The following is a 16,013-nucleotide window of genomic DNA, read 5'->3' as shown; positions in this document are numbered from 1 at the left end:
GGACTGACTCTAGGCCCATGTCCATGCCCCTTTGGTATGCTGTCTCCCTGCCTCAGCTGTCCCAGAGGATGGTGAGCTCAAGTTCAGCAAGACCGTGTTTTCATAGAATTCCAGGGGAAGAGATGAGCTCTCTCAAGGCTGCGTTGCTGACAAGCCTATACTGCCGAGAACTGATTCAGAGAGGCCTGCAGGGGATACCAGGAGAGAGGCTCGAGGAAAGTGATACTATTCCGAAGGTCCAAGTCTCACAGACCTGGAAACGTAGAGACGCCAGCACTCCTTGGCAGGCCAGGAGTTTGGTTTGGAGCTGGTTGTCACATTCATCCTTCTGGATGCCAGTATACTAAAGGACATCTTGACCTTCTCGCTCAGTTTTCTATACTTTACAAGTTGTTCATCACCAGACAGCATGCTCAGTGTCAGCATTAAAGAGCCACTGGCTGAGTGGCACCAGAATTCTGGGTGTTTTCGGATTCTCTGGTACATTCTGGTAGATGACCAAGCCATGGATTTGGTGTTCCTGTCTCTCCTCTCATTCCTTTCTGGAGAGAGTTTAAATGGGCTGGGGAAAGATATTTGAAGGTTTCTGATCCAATGTAAATGAACCCTGTGGTGGGTAAATAACTTTCCTTTCTCCTTTGCACTCCTGGGGTATTTTAATGAATAATACTTCTCAAGGAAGTTTATAAATATTCCCCCAGAGGCAAGAAGAATATTAAGCTCATAGGAGGTGTGCCATTAATGCTGAGTATGTGGGACGGAGCAAAGAAGAAAGGAATAATTACTGTCTTGAGGTTTCAAAGAAATTTCTGGTAAGTTTTGAAGGCTATAGCTGGAACATAACACTGAGGGCAGTATTAGTGAAGTGAGGACACAGCTTCTCAAGACCAAGACTGGCAACCCCTTAACTGCATGGGCTACCACGGGTGGTCAGGATGGGGCATAGCTTGTGCTGCTGCCAATTAATGGGTGTGTGCTTATTAAAAACTTGTAACAACTACAATTATCAACATCACCAAAGCCTTCACAAAATATTTTTGTTCCCTTTTCACCTCAGCATCTCAAAGTCCACAAACTACCTACCCCTTGTCAATAAGCCTTCCTGATGATAAATACCTGCTCTCCTTTGAGACAACTGCAATTAGGCCTTAACAGCATCACCCTTTCTCACACACCCTGTTATACTCTTCCTGTAAACCTTGGTTATGGCTTTAATAGTTTTGATCTGTCTTAAAGACCCCACATGTTTAAACAAAAGCCTCCAATAACAGCAGAGAAAGTTCTCACTGCCACAGCGCCACCTTCTGGGAGGCCAGTACAGGAGAGAAGTTAGCCGAGATAAGCACAGCTCAACCTTGACCCAGGTTTGAAGTAGTCCTTATGTGCTTTGTTTTTATGAAGTTCCAACCTGGTTGCCTTTTTTCTTTGTTGATGCTTGGGATCTGACCCAGGGCTTCGTGCAAGCTGAGCATGTTACAGCACTGAGCTATGTCCCCAGACCCTTGCACGGCCTTGCTTTTCTTCATAGCTACTACGTCCCTTGCTGTGGCACAAAGTCAGAAAGTGAGAACAACAAAACACGCTTTTCTTATTCTTACTATTACCTTAAATTGTCCCTGACTTCATCGACTTTGATTTTCTCTGTCCTATAACTGTAGCAAGGGCTCCAGACTGTGTGGGTAAGGGTTTAGATCTGGCGAAAATAACTTGGGGAGCTTCCAAAGATCCTGAAAAAATGAAGGAAAAAAAACCCACTTAACACTGTATTTGATCTTGGCCCAAAGGACAAGAGGTAAAATCCCAAACAGAGCTAAGAGAGTCATCGTTCTCAGATGTTGTCACCCTGCTTCCTACCAACACCAACTCCATTGTCTCTCTTCTGCTCTGGAGGGGCCAGCACCTCACAATCTTACCATCTGGCCCTGCACAGAGAAATGTTTGGGGAGTTTTAGTAATGGGTGTAGAGGAGGAAATGGAAGGAAAAAAAAAAAAAAAGAAAAGAGGTTAGGGCTGTGGACTCAGGAACATTGCTTATTTTATTCTTCTTAATTTCCCACCCAGGAGCCCAACAACTACATAACATATGATAAAATAATGATCCAGTAATGAAATTACTGGAGGTTATTCCAGGCAAATAGGCAAATAAGCCATGTGGAAGTCAGAGTGACTTCTGGGTCCTAAGGGGGGAAGCCCTGTTGGATTTACTTATACAAGAGTAAGCTCATTTCTCTTGTCTCAAGACTCAGGGAGTGGGATGGGCACAGCCACACTAAGGGCTTCTGTGCTGTTCCCATGCAAAGAGCACGGAGCTACTTCACATTTCAACTGGAGACAAGAAGCATTTAACGAACATGGCTTCTTACTTCCTGCAAATGACATCAATCACTGATTTTCAAGAAAGCAAGGTCCCACTTATAACTACAGGCCAACAGGAGCTTAAGGTAGGAGTGTGGGGCAAGAAGAGGCTGAAGTCCAGGAGAGCATGCTTTACAGAAGGTAAGGGATGGGCTGGGCAGAGGGCAGAGGGTGTGGCTGCAGATCCCTACAGGAATGGTAGCTGACCTCAGTTACCTAATTTGCCTTCTCTGCTGTTTTAGTTCACTATTAGCACTTCAGGGCTCAAGAAGGAATACCATGGTTATAAAGAAGGCGAGCCAATGAGTTTGGCTTCAGGACAAGGGCCCTGACTCCAGCTTCCTTCTCAAGTTTCCAAATGTGCTGACTCTCTCCCTTCCTTTCATTGCAAACTTGGAATTAAGGCCGGAAGTAGGGAAGTCAAGGAAGATAACATTCAGGCAGCATTCCTCCCAGGCACTCTGCTGGGAAAGTTGGTGCTACACCTAATGCGCATAATACAAAGGATGCAATTAGCCCACCGGCAGCAGTAAAGGGCTCCGCTGATTTACAGCTCAGAGTGGGATGAGGCACTACCTTGTTACCTGCAAAGTGGGGTTAGGCAGATGAAAGAGAAGGGTTAAGGGCCAGGAAACAGCCAGGAGCTGTATTTATGGACCCGATACTGTACAAGACAGGGGCTAAAGGTATTTGGAAGACAGCTGAGGAAGAGTGATATGGCATTGTTGTGTGTTCTCTCTCTCTCTCTCTCTCTCTCTCTCTCTCTCTCCTCCCCTGTTTCCGGGCTTAATGAAAACTTCTGTCAGTGGTAGCCCTGTCTCCTTCAAACAGAGCAACCTTTTGAAACTCTAAAATAGCTTTTAAATCTTACTGCTGCAGAAATCTCAAGCTGCACTGCTGAAACCCTGCCATGCAGGGCAGCTCCTCACTAGCAGCTGCCAATGCCCCGTGTGCTGGGAACCCAGAAAGTGTCAGCTCTTACTCATTCCTGCCCTTCAGCATTTCTTTAGCAATGGAGTACCGGGAAAGTCACAGACAACAAATCCAACCACGTGTAAAGACAGAGCCACAGGGTAACTGACTGTCTGGTGAGTAAACAAGCTGTTTGTTACCTTAAGGTGAAAGCAGGGAGAAACGGTTGCTGGAGAGAATAACGGCTTGATCTGTGGTTTATACGGACACCAAACACAATACAACTTCGTCAATGTCAGCTATACAATGTCATCAAGGGCCATCAGGCGGCTGCAATCAGGGCCCAGTTGATCCTTTACCAGTTTCAATTCCCTCAGCCTGAGAGGACACAGTTCAACCCCGCACTGTTCAATCCGACACACACAGGAGGCAGCCAGGGCTCTTGGGCCTTGCAAACTTCTCCAGGATAGGCATGTGGAGAGGGAAGGGGCTCTAAATGCTGTGACCCAGAGCAACTTCAAACCTGCCCGTGATTCTCAGTCATCACTTCTCTCCAGCACAGTTCCAGGGGCCAAGTTTTACCTCCTTCAAAACAGCTGCCATGCTCTAGAGGGCTCGGGGTGTTCAGTGGCAAAGCTCCTGGCGCATGTGAGGTGCCTTCAGTGCCCAGCACGAGAGAGCAAACACTATGCTGCTCCACTATTCATAGGGAAGGTCACCAGCGCTGAGCCATCAAATCTCTTCTGAACCGAGGCTCTAAAACTGTGAAGGAGAACTAATTTTTAATGCTCTCATTAGAATGCTAATATGGCCCAATAAGCTGGGTGTAGGAAGAGTCCTTCCACATCCTCAAAATAGAGCAGTAAGACATATCTAGCCATCTCACGCTAGAGCCAAGCTTCTCAGGGAGTTCGCTACCGCTTTCAGGGGCACTGCCACTCCTTATCACACTGCCTGCACTCTGCCTGAACTCCTCCAGGACTTCTTGCAGCTGTCAAAATGACAAATTCCCTCCATGGCTCATGACTGGCCCAGATACTTCACCACTTTTCTCTCGAATTCTCTTGCTCATACCCCTTCCCTGGCCATACTAACAAACAAACACACCTTCCAGGAAGTCCTTTCATCCCAGATGTACCTGCTCCGGGTAGGCTACCTATCTTCATGTGCTGGCTTAGAAGTTTTTCTCTAGGAAGCACTCCTACCACTGAAAGAACGTAGATTCACTCCCTAGGTGTAAAACTGCCTTGCCGTTTAGCAGCCATGATTCCTCGACACATAAATAAGACAGGGGTTCTCAGTTCTTATGTTTGTACACTTGCCAATGAGATTACTGTAGAGCACTCAGCCCGCAGCCTGACATTCAGCCAAGTCAGCGTAGCCTGTTGTCATTCCCCACATCCCCAGTAGCAGAATCAACCACAAAATCTCCCATAGCTACTCCCCATGCCTTTTCCGTCTCCCTGAGTCTCTTTCCAGCTCCCCAAGCAGAGTGGAGACTTTTGTTTGCCCTGTGCTGTGAGGAACTCAGAGGCCATGTAATCTGCCCTGCAGGAGGTACTCAGTAGCGCATGCTTGCTGACTTGAGTCAATGTGGCTTTCAGTTTTCTCACTGGTGTTATGTTTAAGAATTCTGCAAAGAGAATCCCTGGCTTACTGGCTACATAACTTGCATATGTGCACCTGTAACGACAGGCTATGGGCTCTGTCAACTGACCTTCAGCATCAATGCAAGACACATCAAAGACCAGACAGCTAACTCTGGATGCATACACAACTAAAATGCTGAGTCCTAGCTTCCACACGTGAGAGGAGGTAGGAGAGGGATCGCATAAAGCTGCTGTGAGGGCGAGAGCTGCACCATCAAGAAACGCTCTGGGAATAGTGAAAGCAGTCAAACACAGCGAGTGTGCGCTCAGCGTTACAACTCTGAGAGTGTTCTAGCAGACAAGGATGGTACCTTCACCAGATCTGTTCCAAAAAAATGCCTACCCCAGGATGTCGTTACCATTCTAAGGAAGAAATATAATCAAAACACCTATCTGCCAATGCTTCCAAAGCCTGGACATCTGCTCTTTGAGCTGAAGCTCTTAACAGGGGCAAGGGAGAGAACTGTTAGACGCTGCCTGCCTTGCTGCCCCACCCAGGGAAGAGCTGGTACAGCCCACTGACCTGTGGAGCTGGCGATGGGCATAAAGGCTGCAGGGTTAAGGCTGTTCTGGAGTCCATTCAGCTGCCCTTCTGCGGAGGACCCTCTGAAACACAAAGGAGCCTGGTGAGACCTGCAGGCAGAAAGGTGCTGATGGAAAGGCAAGGTCAAGGACAGGCCCTCCAACGGCCTTCTCTCTTGGTCTTGGTGTTTCTTCTCTTGGAACATATCCCCTGCTTCTGTTAAGACTTTGTTAGTACGTCATATTCCCAGAGACGACTTCCTTCACCAGTAGACATCCATCTCCCAGAATATTATGTATTTCAAAACTGACCTTCCGCCTATTCCCATCTTTATGGTTCCTTTCTCACTGCAGTGTCTTTCAGCAAGTAGTTACTCAGCAAATAAATACATTTGGTTTCTGGTTCTGACCTAGCTAACGCACTGTTTTTAAAGGCCACATTTCAGCTCTTCTGGCTTCTTAGTTGGGAAGGGAGAAGGGGCACATTTGGTCACCACCACCCTCTCCTGGCTCTGGACATCTATGACTGTCATGTATTGGATTGCCTAGTAGTAGAGCGGGAATGCCTCTATGCATTCATTCCGTAGTACACAGTCATTCAGGCTGAGACACCACGATTGGCACCTCCCCTCGGGCCTACTCTGGAAGAGGCAGAACAGGATGGGTTCTTGTATACAAGCTTCTCAGCATGTCCGTTCTGACATGATGGCTACAGATCATTACATCAACCCTTCTGTTAAAGGCTCTTACAGCTCTTTGTAATTTTTCATTGCACTCATCAAAATCTTAAGCTTCGAAGTTATAATTGTCAATTTATATAGATGGATGCATTCTATCTGTCATCTCTGAAGAGAGACTATTAACAGCCTTGTTCACTTGACGCATTTTGCTTATAGCAGATATTTAATAGATTTTTTTTTTGGGAAGAAATTTGACCCACTATGTCTATAAGCACATTTATTTTCTGGGGCCATCTACCTTGATTTTAGTTGATATACAAAAGTTCTGGCTGGAAGACTACAGCTACTCTTTGCTCATTCCTTTGGTTCTGTACTGCTGAGCATTTATCCAATCCCGTCTTTGGAACTCCTCCCCAATGTTTTCCTACTTACTGTTTCACATAAAATATTTTTAAATTATATCTCATATTTATAAAATCCCTATATTTCTGATGGGGGCGCACAGACATTAAAACAAACACATAAGATGTGAATGTGTAATGGGTGTTAAGGAGCAAGACAGAACTGATTAGGAAAGAAGGGAGGAGGGAGCCTGTGTTCACTGGTGAAGAGCAAGGTCAAGGATGGCCTTTCTGAGGAAATCGCATTTTAGCCGAGTCATAACATTATGAGAAATAGGTGCTGGTGCAGAGTGGGAAAAGCGAAAACATTTTAATAAAAGAAATAGATTGTTTAATGATTCTGAGCCAGGAGCAAGCTGACACTGTCCTGAGAACCTTTGGGAACCAATAAGGAGATTGTGAATATTTAGTTCAGTTGAAAAAAGCCTCCCTGGAGAGGGGGGCTAGCATGGCCTTCTCCTTGATGGACGTAAACAAACAAACAAAAAGTAAATATAGCGCTTACTTTAAGATCAGCTGTGTAGGGAGCAGCATGGGCTTGAACTCAGAGTTTAAAAAAAAAGAAAAGCCTATGTGTGAACAGTAAAAAAGGAGGCAGGGAGGGCAGACTCTTTGGTCTGTAGAAGAAACAGGAAGCTGCCAGACAAAGAGAGGAGAACATGGAGGCTTAGACCCAGTGAGTTCTGGGTCCCCAAGGTCTCTTAAACTTCTTTTTTGCCTCTCTGGAGTTCCCAACTCACTTTCTCCCTTAACAAGATTTATTCTGTTCTTCTTCCAAGATCTCCAGGCCCCTGTGTCCAATTCCACTTACTTTTCCATCCTCCTTCCACCATCAAGCACAAGCCTGGAGTCGGAAACTTATGATTCTACAGTTTCTTCCATGGGGCCCCTACTCCTCTTTGATGGAGAAATGTGTCCACAGCAATTCAAGGGGAAAAAGTTGAGTGAAATTTTCCATGGAAACACTAGTATCCAAAATGGTTTAGGTCTGTTATGACTGTTTTGGCATACTACGGGTAAACACGCTTTTGTTGTGCTAACATCATTTCCTTGGGAAAATACATTACAACTTCTGAGCAACCCACTCTGAAACATGGCTAGGCAGGGGTGGGTGTAGTCAGGGGTGGGCATGTTCTTTTGCACTTGGGCTCGAAATGATTCTTTGCTGCTTTCCTAGGAGTAATTGTATTTCAGGGATGATGTTCTAGTTAGCTTTACCTATCAACATGATGCAGCCTAGAATCATCTGAGAGCCTCAACTGAGGAACTGCCTAGATCAGATTGGCCTGGGTGGGGGCGAGGGGGCAGTGATTGTTAACCGATGTGGGAGAGCCAACCCACAGAAGGTTGGTACCATCCCTAGGCAGGTGGTCTGTCAAATGTGTAGCAAAGCTGGTGTAAGCTAGGCTGCAGGCCAGCTAGCTTCCACGCTTCCTGCTGGACCTCTGTGGCTGTGAGGTGATGACCTTGGTAAAAGGTGATGAACTGCAGTAAGGAATAGCAAGCAGGCCTGCCTTCAAGGTCCTGCCTTGACTTCCCTCAGAGACGGTGTAACCTGGAACAATCCCTTTCAGCCCTCCACCCCAAAGTTGCTTTGGGTCAGTGTTTTTAATCACAGCAACAGAAAGGGAACCGGGACGGCAGTTCTTTGTCTTTCCCCTCCCTGATCCTCCAGGACATGCGATAGAATCAATGGGTTCATGCATCCTAGCAGGCACTCCACTCCTGAGCTTTTCCCAGGCTTCTCTGGCTGTCTTCAAGGTGGTTACTACTCTTGGGCAACAGTGTAACAGGATCACAGAATGTTGAGAGTGAAGACAGTGAAGGTAAAGGACAGGACAGCCCCATGATAGGTGTCCCACTAAACAGACACCCATAATATCACCACTGTCATACAAAAAGTTCTGCTAAGGATAGCTTGCTGTTCTCATTTAGGCGGTGTGTTCTCTGGACTTTCCCATAGCTACCACCCACAGGGGTTCCTGAATGATTAAATGCACTCTGCAGACAGAGTTGGGAATCACTTAGCCCCTGTCTGTCTACTCCTCTTACTTTTCTGAAGTCTAAAAAAAGGGCCTGAAATGTTCATTCTTCTTTTAAAGGAACAGGTTGTAGAGGAATTTTAATTCAGAATATGGCAAGAGATCACATGCAAAGACCCTCTAGGTCTGTGTGATCCACCTGGAATATAACCACACCTTTAATCCAGGAGACAGAGCCAAGCATATCTGAGTTCAAGGTTAGCCTGGTATAGAGCAAGTGGTAAAGAAAAGCTTATATCCAGGCATGGTGGTACACACCTTTAATCCCAAACAATGAAGGTGAAGGTGGTTTGCAGAAGCACCCATGTTTGAAAGTAATATTTGATTGAGTGGTAGAAAAACTGACAAATCAGAGAGAGAGTTGACAGAATAGGATATGACCAACTCTCATGAGAAGAGAGGAAAGGGAAGCTACTTAATGGCAATGCAGAGTGAGAGAGGGAGTTTTACCAGAACTATAATAGAGTCAGGTTGCAGAGAGAGAACTTAGGTTTAGACTGAATGAGCCAGAGAATGAGAAAGAGCTGGGAGATTAGAGCAGATTGCTTGAGTTAGTCTGAGGCCAAGCAGAGCCATTCAAGGGCCAAGAAAAAGACAGATTGAATAAGTCAGCTTGGAGAGGAGTTTGGGTAGGAACAACTGAGTTGAACCACCTATGAGCTCAGAAAAATCAAGAAAGGGTGAGCTTATTAAGAGTAATTCTCAGAGGCTGAAAAGATTCTGGGCCTACGTTAGATTGTACGGAGGCTAGAAGCTTCTGGGATTAGGCCTAGGTTAGCAGACAGAGGCAGTAATCCTCAGAGACAACTGAAACAGGAATAAAAGTTCCTTTTACAGCAGGTCATTAAAGAAGCAAGTTCAACAATGAATTACAAATAATATCGCTGTAAGATAAAATACTGTCTGTGTTCCTCCCTTTGAAAGACTTCTGGTAGGACTAGAAGAAAGCTTCTACTTGGGGAATTTGAATCAACGAAAGGGTTGTCCCAGACATCCACTGGCAGCCTGACCACTCCAGGCAGGCAGCCCCTACACTCCTTGGCACAGGTCTTGGAAACTATGGGAACAGCCCTGTTATCCATTTGGCCAATGAGGCATCTGATGTCTTTTTTGGTGCATCTTTATTCTTTCTTTTTGTGACTTCCTCTGCTCTTGCTTCTGCCCATGATTTCACTTCATGTAACCTTTGCTGAAGGTTTTCCTTCAGGGTCTCTTTTTTTTATTTTCTCACCAGTTAATTACAGTTCAGTGCCAGACTTCAGCCTTTCCAAGGCTTTTCCCACCTCTAACTCATGGATGCTGGTATCCTAGTCCAATACTTTAGAGCAAAACAGTTTAGTTGGAATCACGGTGTCACATCAGAAATGACTTTTCTTAGAAGTGTCTTAGGGCTTCTTTATTTGCTGGGATGTAACACCATAACCAAAACCAAAAGGGTTTATTTCAAAGTACAGTTCCACATCACAGTCCATCATGAGAAGTCAGAGCAAGAACGCAAGGCAGGAACCTAGAGGTAAGAGCTGAAGCAGAGGTCAGGAGGAGGAGTGCTTGTTCCTCTTGGCTTTCTCAGCTTGCTTACTTCTACATCTCAGGACCACCTGCCCAGGGGTGGCATCACTGATAATGGGCTGAGCAAACCACATCAATCAGTAACTAAGAAAACAGACTACAGGTTTGTTTCCAGGCAAATCTTAAAGAGGCATCTTCTCAATTCAGAGCCCCTCTTCCCAAATAAATGTTTACTTATGTCAAGGTGACAATAAGCTGGCCAGGGCAGGAAGGAAGGATCCACTGAAGGAAAATGCTCAGACTGTAAACAAGCCAGAGCTTGAGATGCTGACCATCTCAGGACTGTCTGACAGAGGCCTGGGTACATTTGGGAAGGTCCTGAAAACACCCCAAATTCAATCATTTTCACAAAGAGTTGGTGGTGGGGCTGGAGAGATGGCTCAGAAATTAAGAGCACTTATTCCTTTTGCAGAGGAGCAGAGTTCCATTCCCAGCACTCACGGTGAGTGACTCACAACTACTTATAACTCTTAGCTCCAGAAGATCTGATGCCCTCTTTTGTCCTTCACGGGTACCTACACACATGTGCACATAATAAACATGTTTCATTTGTTTGTTCTTTTGAGACAGGGTTTCTTCTATCGCCTGGGTTGACCTGGAACTTGCTCTGTAGACCACACTGTCCTCAAACTCATAGAGCTACTTCTGCCTCTGCCTTACAAGTGCTAGGATTAAAGGCATGAACCACTACCACCAGACTCATAATACATAATTTAAAATTTACGAAAAAAACCAATAAAACTCCACTCAAACACTGAAAATCACCTCCCAAGGGTGAGAATACCTCTTTAGAAGACAGGGTAGGCTAAATGAAACATGTGCTTTGGTTTATCTTAGTAAGTACTCACTCACAGACTACCTGTCTTCCAACTGCATCCAACATTCCTACAGGTGATTTGTGTTTTTATTTTTTCTTAAAATTAGTTTCCTCAACTGTCTTTTTATTATCTTTTCAGATTATACAACTAACTCATTTATTTTCTATCACTTGCCTTTAAAAAAAAAAGATTTGTGTGCATGTGTGTACGTGTGTACATGTGTCTGTGCGTGTGTGAGTAGACATGCACAGAGTGCCTGTGGGGGCCAGAGGAGGCACCAGATGCCCCGAAGGTGGAACTGCAGGTGGCTGTGAGTCTCCTGATACAGCTGCTGGAACTGGACTTGTGTTTCCTATAAGAACAGCAAGGTCTGAGCCACGAGCCATCTCGCTAGCCCTCTTTTCCCTGTGGTAATATGTCTATTTGCAGTAGAGTTAGGCAGAGGACAGTGGCGCAGCGCTAGAATACTTGCCAAGCACGCATGAGGTGCTGAGCTCCATCTCCAACAGCTACAATGCCAAAACCCGTCTGGAAGCAGACTCGCCACAGCCCACAGATAGTCTTAAGGATTTTATAATTTCATTGCTACCTCTAAATTATGAGTAATAGGCACATTTCTAAAAAGTTACCACCAAATAGACTTTAAAAATGCAAAAGCTATCTTTTAAATTATTTCTAACGAGTTCATTATGGTTAAAGAATATAAACTGTTTTGAGGCTGATACTTTGTGGCACAGTATGTGTTGAACTTTTGTGAGCATACAATTTTACTTAAAAATGTATATTCTGTTAGAAGCAGTCATCTATGCGTAACTAATTCTCTCTTTTGAAAGAGGCTGACTTGTAACTTGTGAATTGTAAAATCATTTTAGGGGTTCCCAATCAGCATTAAAATAATAAATAATGGGGATGGGGAGATGGGCTGTCATTCTGAGTATGTGGTTTTTACAGAGGGCTTGAATTTAGCTGCCAGTGCCCATGTTGGATGATTGACAACCATCTGCAACTTCATCTCCAAGGGATTCAACCCTCTCTTCTGGCTCCTATGAGCACACACAGAGACTCAGAAATAAGAACAAACCCAAAGAAATAAATAAATAGATAGACAGATAAATGAAAGAAAAAAGAAAAAAGATTAAGAAGGGAAATACTTATGACATTTTAGTTCACAAATGCACATAGCTATTCTCTTGGATTGTATATTAAAAATAATTTTTGTGTGGTGGCCATAAGTATTAAAAGCTACCCATTAAAGCAAACTTCTAATTCTGCACTTCACTCAAACCTTTAATAGTTATTTTGTTTGAGTTATTAATAGGGGTGTATTTCAATAAAGAAGAGCTTCAAAGAGTGGAAGGGAGAAATGCTCGTGTGTGAAAAACAAAAGAACCATCAAATGTACAATTAAAAAGATACATATAAGCCAGATGAGGTGACATACACCTTTTTTTTTTCATTACAATTTATTCACTTTGTATCCTAGCTGTAGTCCTCTTCCTCATTCTCTCCCAATCCTGCCCTCCCTTTTTCTTCCCCTCTCATGCCATTCCCTTAGTCCAATGATAGGGGAAGTCCTCCTCCCCTTCCATCTGATCCTAGTCTATCAGGTCTCATCAGGACTGGCTGCATTGTCTTCCTCTGTGCCCTGGTAATGCTGCACCTCCCTCCAAGGGGGAGGTGATCAAAGAATCATCCACGGAGTTCATGTCAGAGACAGCCCTTGTTCCCCTTACTAGGGAACCCTCCTGGACACTGAGCTACCATGGGCTATATCTATGCAGGGGTTCTAGGTTATTGCCATGCATGGTCCATGGCTGGAGTATCAGTCTCACAAAAGATCCCTGGGACCAGATTTTTTGGTTCTGTTGCTCTCCTTGTGGAGCTCCTGTCCCCTCCAAGTCTTTCATCTCCCCCTTCTTCCATAAGATTCCTTGCACTCTGCACAAAGTTTGACTATGAGTCTCAGCATCTGCTTCGATACCCTGATGGGTAGAGTCTTTCAGAGGCCCTCTGTGGTAGGCAACTGTCCTATTCCCTGTTTTCTCTCTCTTCCGATGTCTATCCTGTTTGCCTTAACGAATGAGGATTGAGCATCCTGCCCAGGTTCCTCCTTCTTGCTTAGCTTCTTTAGGTGTACAGATTTTAGTATGTTTATCCTATATTAGATATCTAATATCCACTTATAAGTGAGTATATACCATGTCTGTCTTTCTGCTTCTAGGATACCTCACTCAGGATGACCTTTAATGTCAGCACTCGGGAGGCAGAGGAGAGGCAGGTAGATCTCCGTAAATTCAAGGCCAGCCTGTTCTACAAAGTGAATTCCAGGACAGCCAGGGCTACACAGAAAAACCCGGTCTCAAAAACTCAAACTCAACCCCCTCTCCCCAAAACAGACATATACGTTTAGATAAACCACCCAATATTTGACAGTTTGGCAATTTCTCTCTGTAAGCTATGAGCTTTGACTTACATATTTTGAATTTATAATGTTAAGTACATACACATGCTTTTCAAAAACCTGACCAGTGTCACATATGCCTATCCACCTGAGTTTGATGGTTTGTTCCCTGGAACCCATGTAAAAAGCTGGATGTGACGGCACACATCTGGAAGTCCAGCATTCACTCACATAGCATTGAGAGTGGAGACAGGTCCCCCCACACCACAAATCAGAGTAGTTTTGAAGAAAAGGAGAAAATAAACAGGGAGGGACTCCATAGATTTAGCTGAGAGGTTGAGGACAGGACAGAAGATAAAGACGCACAAAGGCAAGAGAGTAAAACCACATCAAAAAGGCAGGATCTGACTCAGGAGGGCTCAGGGCACGCAGCAGAGCTGGCACAGGTGCCTGGAACAAGCCAAGAAGCCTACATTTTGGCTCATTTCTTTTAAATCTTTCTGTACCTTAAAATGAAAATGATGTAGATTGTGAATTTATCTTGGAGTGCATCTCTGGCCATATTTCAAATATAACTTTTGGTGTACATAATTCTTATTTTCGTATAGTCTTCAATATGACTTTGACACAAGTTACTTAAAATAACGCTAAAAATTTTCCAAATTATTTGGGTATTTTGTCATTTTACTGTAAAAGTGGTCGGAGAATAATTTTTGTCTTTTTGAGAACTGAAATGTTCCAGCCTTAAAAACTATTCCATTGGAGACAAAGCGATTTCTCTAGTGATTTTTAAATTGCACTGTTCAAAGCTCTGTGTGGGCTTGTGAAATCCAATGTACCTTCAATTGTGACAATTCTCCTTCTGGAAGGCATTTTTTAGGAGGAGTTTCTCTTTCTTCTAATATTGTTTTTTTAACTTTTGTACACATACTTTCTACCACAATTTTTTGATGACTGTCTTTGCTTCAGGGATTTGCCTGCTCCCCTGTGCCTGGGCTCTAACTCATGGCATTCTCCTGGACTGTCACAGGTAGCTCTGGAGCCTGTGCAGCCGGTCAATGCCTGTGCTTTCTCTGACACCTTTAATACACTCCACCTTTAAAGTCATAAGAATACAACTAAAGTGTTTGCTAAAATGCTCTTCTCTCTTATACTTAATCCTTTTAATCTGTTCTCAGACCCAGGAACTCTCAATATTTGCTCATCTTTAAAGATGAAAGTCTTAAGAGACGCAAAGTGAGGGAGGGAAATCTGCATCAATCATATTACCATTGCATCCAAAGCAGGCAGGGAAGAAAAGTAATGTTTTTTTTAATCCAATGACCCATGTATGAACCACTAAAAGAAGATCCATCATTCTGTGACTCGTACAGTCCTTATCCATGCACAACTATTGTGACTTTTGATGATGAAGACACTGGGCTGTTTCTCTGATGTCACTATCCACACACACACACACAAAAAAAAAAGCAAGCCTGAAGATTACTCCAAACTACTACTCAGGCCCAAATGAGGATCTAACCTCCTGACTGCTTCCTTCCCAGGTCCAGGCTCTGTCCCAGGGTGAGAGGGGACTGTGTGGGGTGTTCCAAGTTTCCACTCATTTTCCAGACTGCACTCTCATAGGAAGCCATCTAAAAGCCTTCAATGTTGTTCTTCAACCCATTCCTTCCTAGGTAGCACCTAGCAGGAATTCTCCACAAGCTCTGCATCAGAGTGGCACTAATCCTCCCCCCCTTTTGAGTGCTTCACCAGTCATAAGTGGTAAAACTGGCCTAGAAAGGAAAGGGGGTGAGTTCCTAAGTGCTTACTTTGAATTTTCCAGAAGCAGCATTTTGGGATGATTAATCTGCATTTGCTGTACACATGCAATTTAAGAGGGCTGGTGGGGACTTGTGAAGTCAGTGGTCTGCTGGAAAGTGTGGGGTTGGCATTCTGGGTGCTAAGAATGCCAGCTCTGGCTCAGTCACCTGTGGACCTTCCTATACTTGAGGCCCACATTGCACCCCCATTCCTTTACCTTCTGGCATGAAAATTTTACTATTACTAATTACAATGACCACTTTCACAAGTACTGAGAACTCCCTATGTAAGGATGGATATACAACATACTCAACCATGTTTCTTCAAACCTCATAATAAAAGACTGAAATCAACAGACAATGGTTAATCTACAATACAACCCCGGCTACACCCACAACAAGGGGGTTCGGACCACTACAACTCCTGCCCTGGAGTCTTGCACTGAGTCACGTAAGAAAAAGGCTCTAACACACACACATCTACATGTGTTAGTGGATATGTCTTTTTATATTATCCTGACATCTCTGAGCATGTTTCATCATACTGCTGACCTCAGCAAGTGCTCAGACCACATTGCTGATATCTAGTTTGACAGGGCTGCTCAGCTCTTGATGTTTTCTCCTCCTAATCCCAAAGTCGTTAACAAATACCACCATCCTAGGTGCTGGCACAGTAGAGCACTTAGTTAACTTTAAAAATTCCCACCAAGGTCGCCTGAGGCAGAGTGACTTAAGTACTATACTCCAGTCTCTGCCTTCCTCCTTTTCCTTCTCCTCCATCCTTCCTCTTTTCCTGCCCTTCCCCTCCTCCTCTCTCCTTTCCTCTCCTCTAGGATTCTATGCCCAGCGTGGATATGCTTGC

The 16,013-nt window shown here is 44.4% G+C and overlaps 1 protein-coding gene across 9 annotated transcripts in view; it reads right to left on the bottom strand.

Annotated features, from left to right (window-relative positions):
- The window catches only part of Ttll5 (tubulin tyrosine ligase like 5), a 248,791-nt gene that overhangs the window by 29,856 nt on the left and 202,922 nt on the right, over positions 1–16,013 (bottom strand). For 7 of the 9 annotated variants that reach the window (XM_060387889.1, XM_060387882.1, XM_060387884.1 and 4 more), the window contains 2 exons: positions 5,440–5,522; positions 1,605–1,727 (listed from right to left, as the gene is read on the bottom strand). The exons of 1 other annotated variant lie outside the window; for it this stretch is intronic. In XM_060387889.1, the coding sequence (XP_060243872.1) occupies positions 1,606–1,727; positions 5,440–5,522 (205 nt within the window). In that variant the 3' untranslated portion in view covers position 1,605. The remainder of the gene's footprint in view (positions 1–1,604; positions 1,728–5,439; positions 5,523–16,013) is intronic. One more of the 9 variants, XM_060387886.1, reaches the window with a different exon arrangement.

The sequence above is a fragment of the Meriones unguiculatus genome, chromosome 7, assembly GCF_030254825.1.
Source record: "Meriones unguiculatus strain TT.TT164.6M chromosome 7, Bangor_MerUng_6.1, whole genome shotgun sequence".
NCBI lineage: Eukaryota > Metazoa > Chordata > Mammalia > Rodentia > Muridae > Meriones > Meriones unguiculatus.
This window is presented reverse-complemented; position numbering and strand designations above follow the sequence as displayed.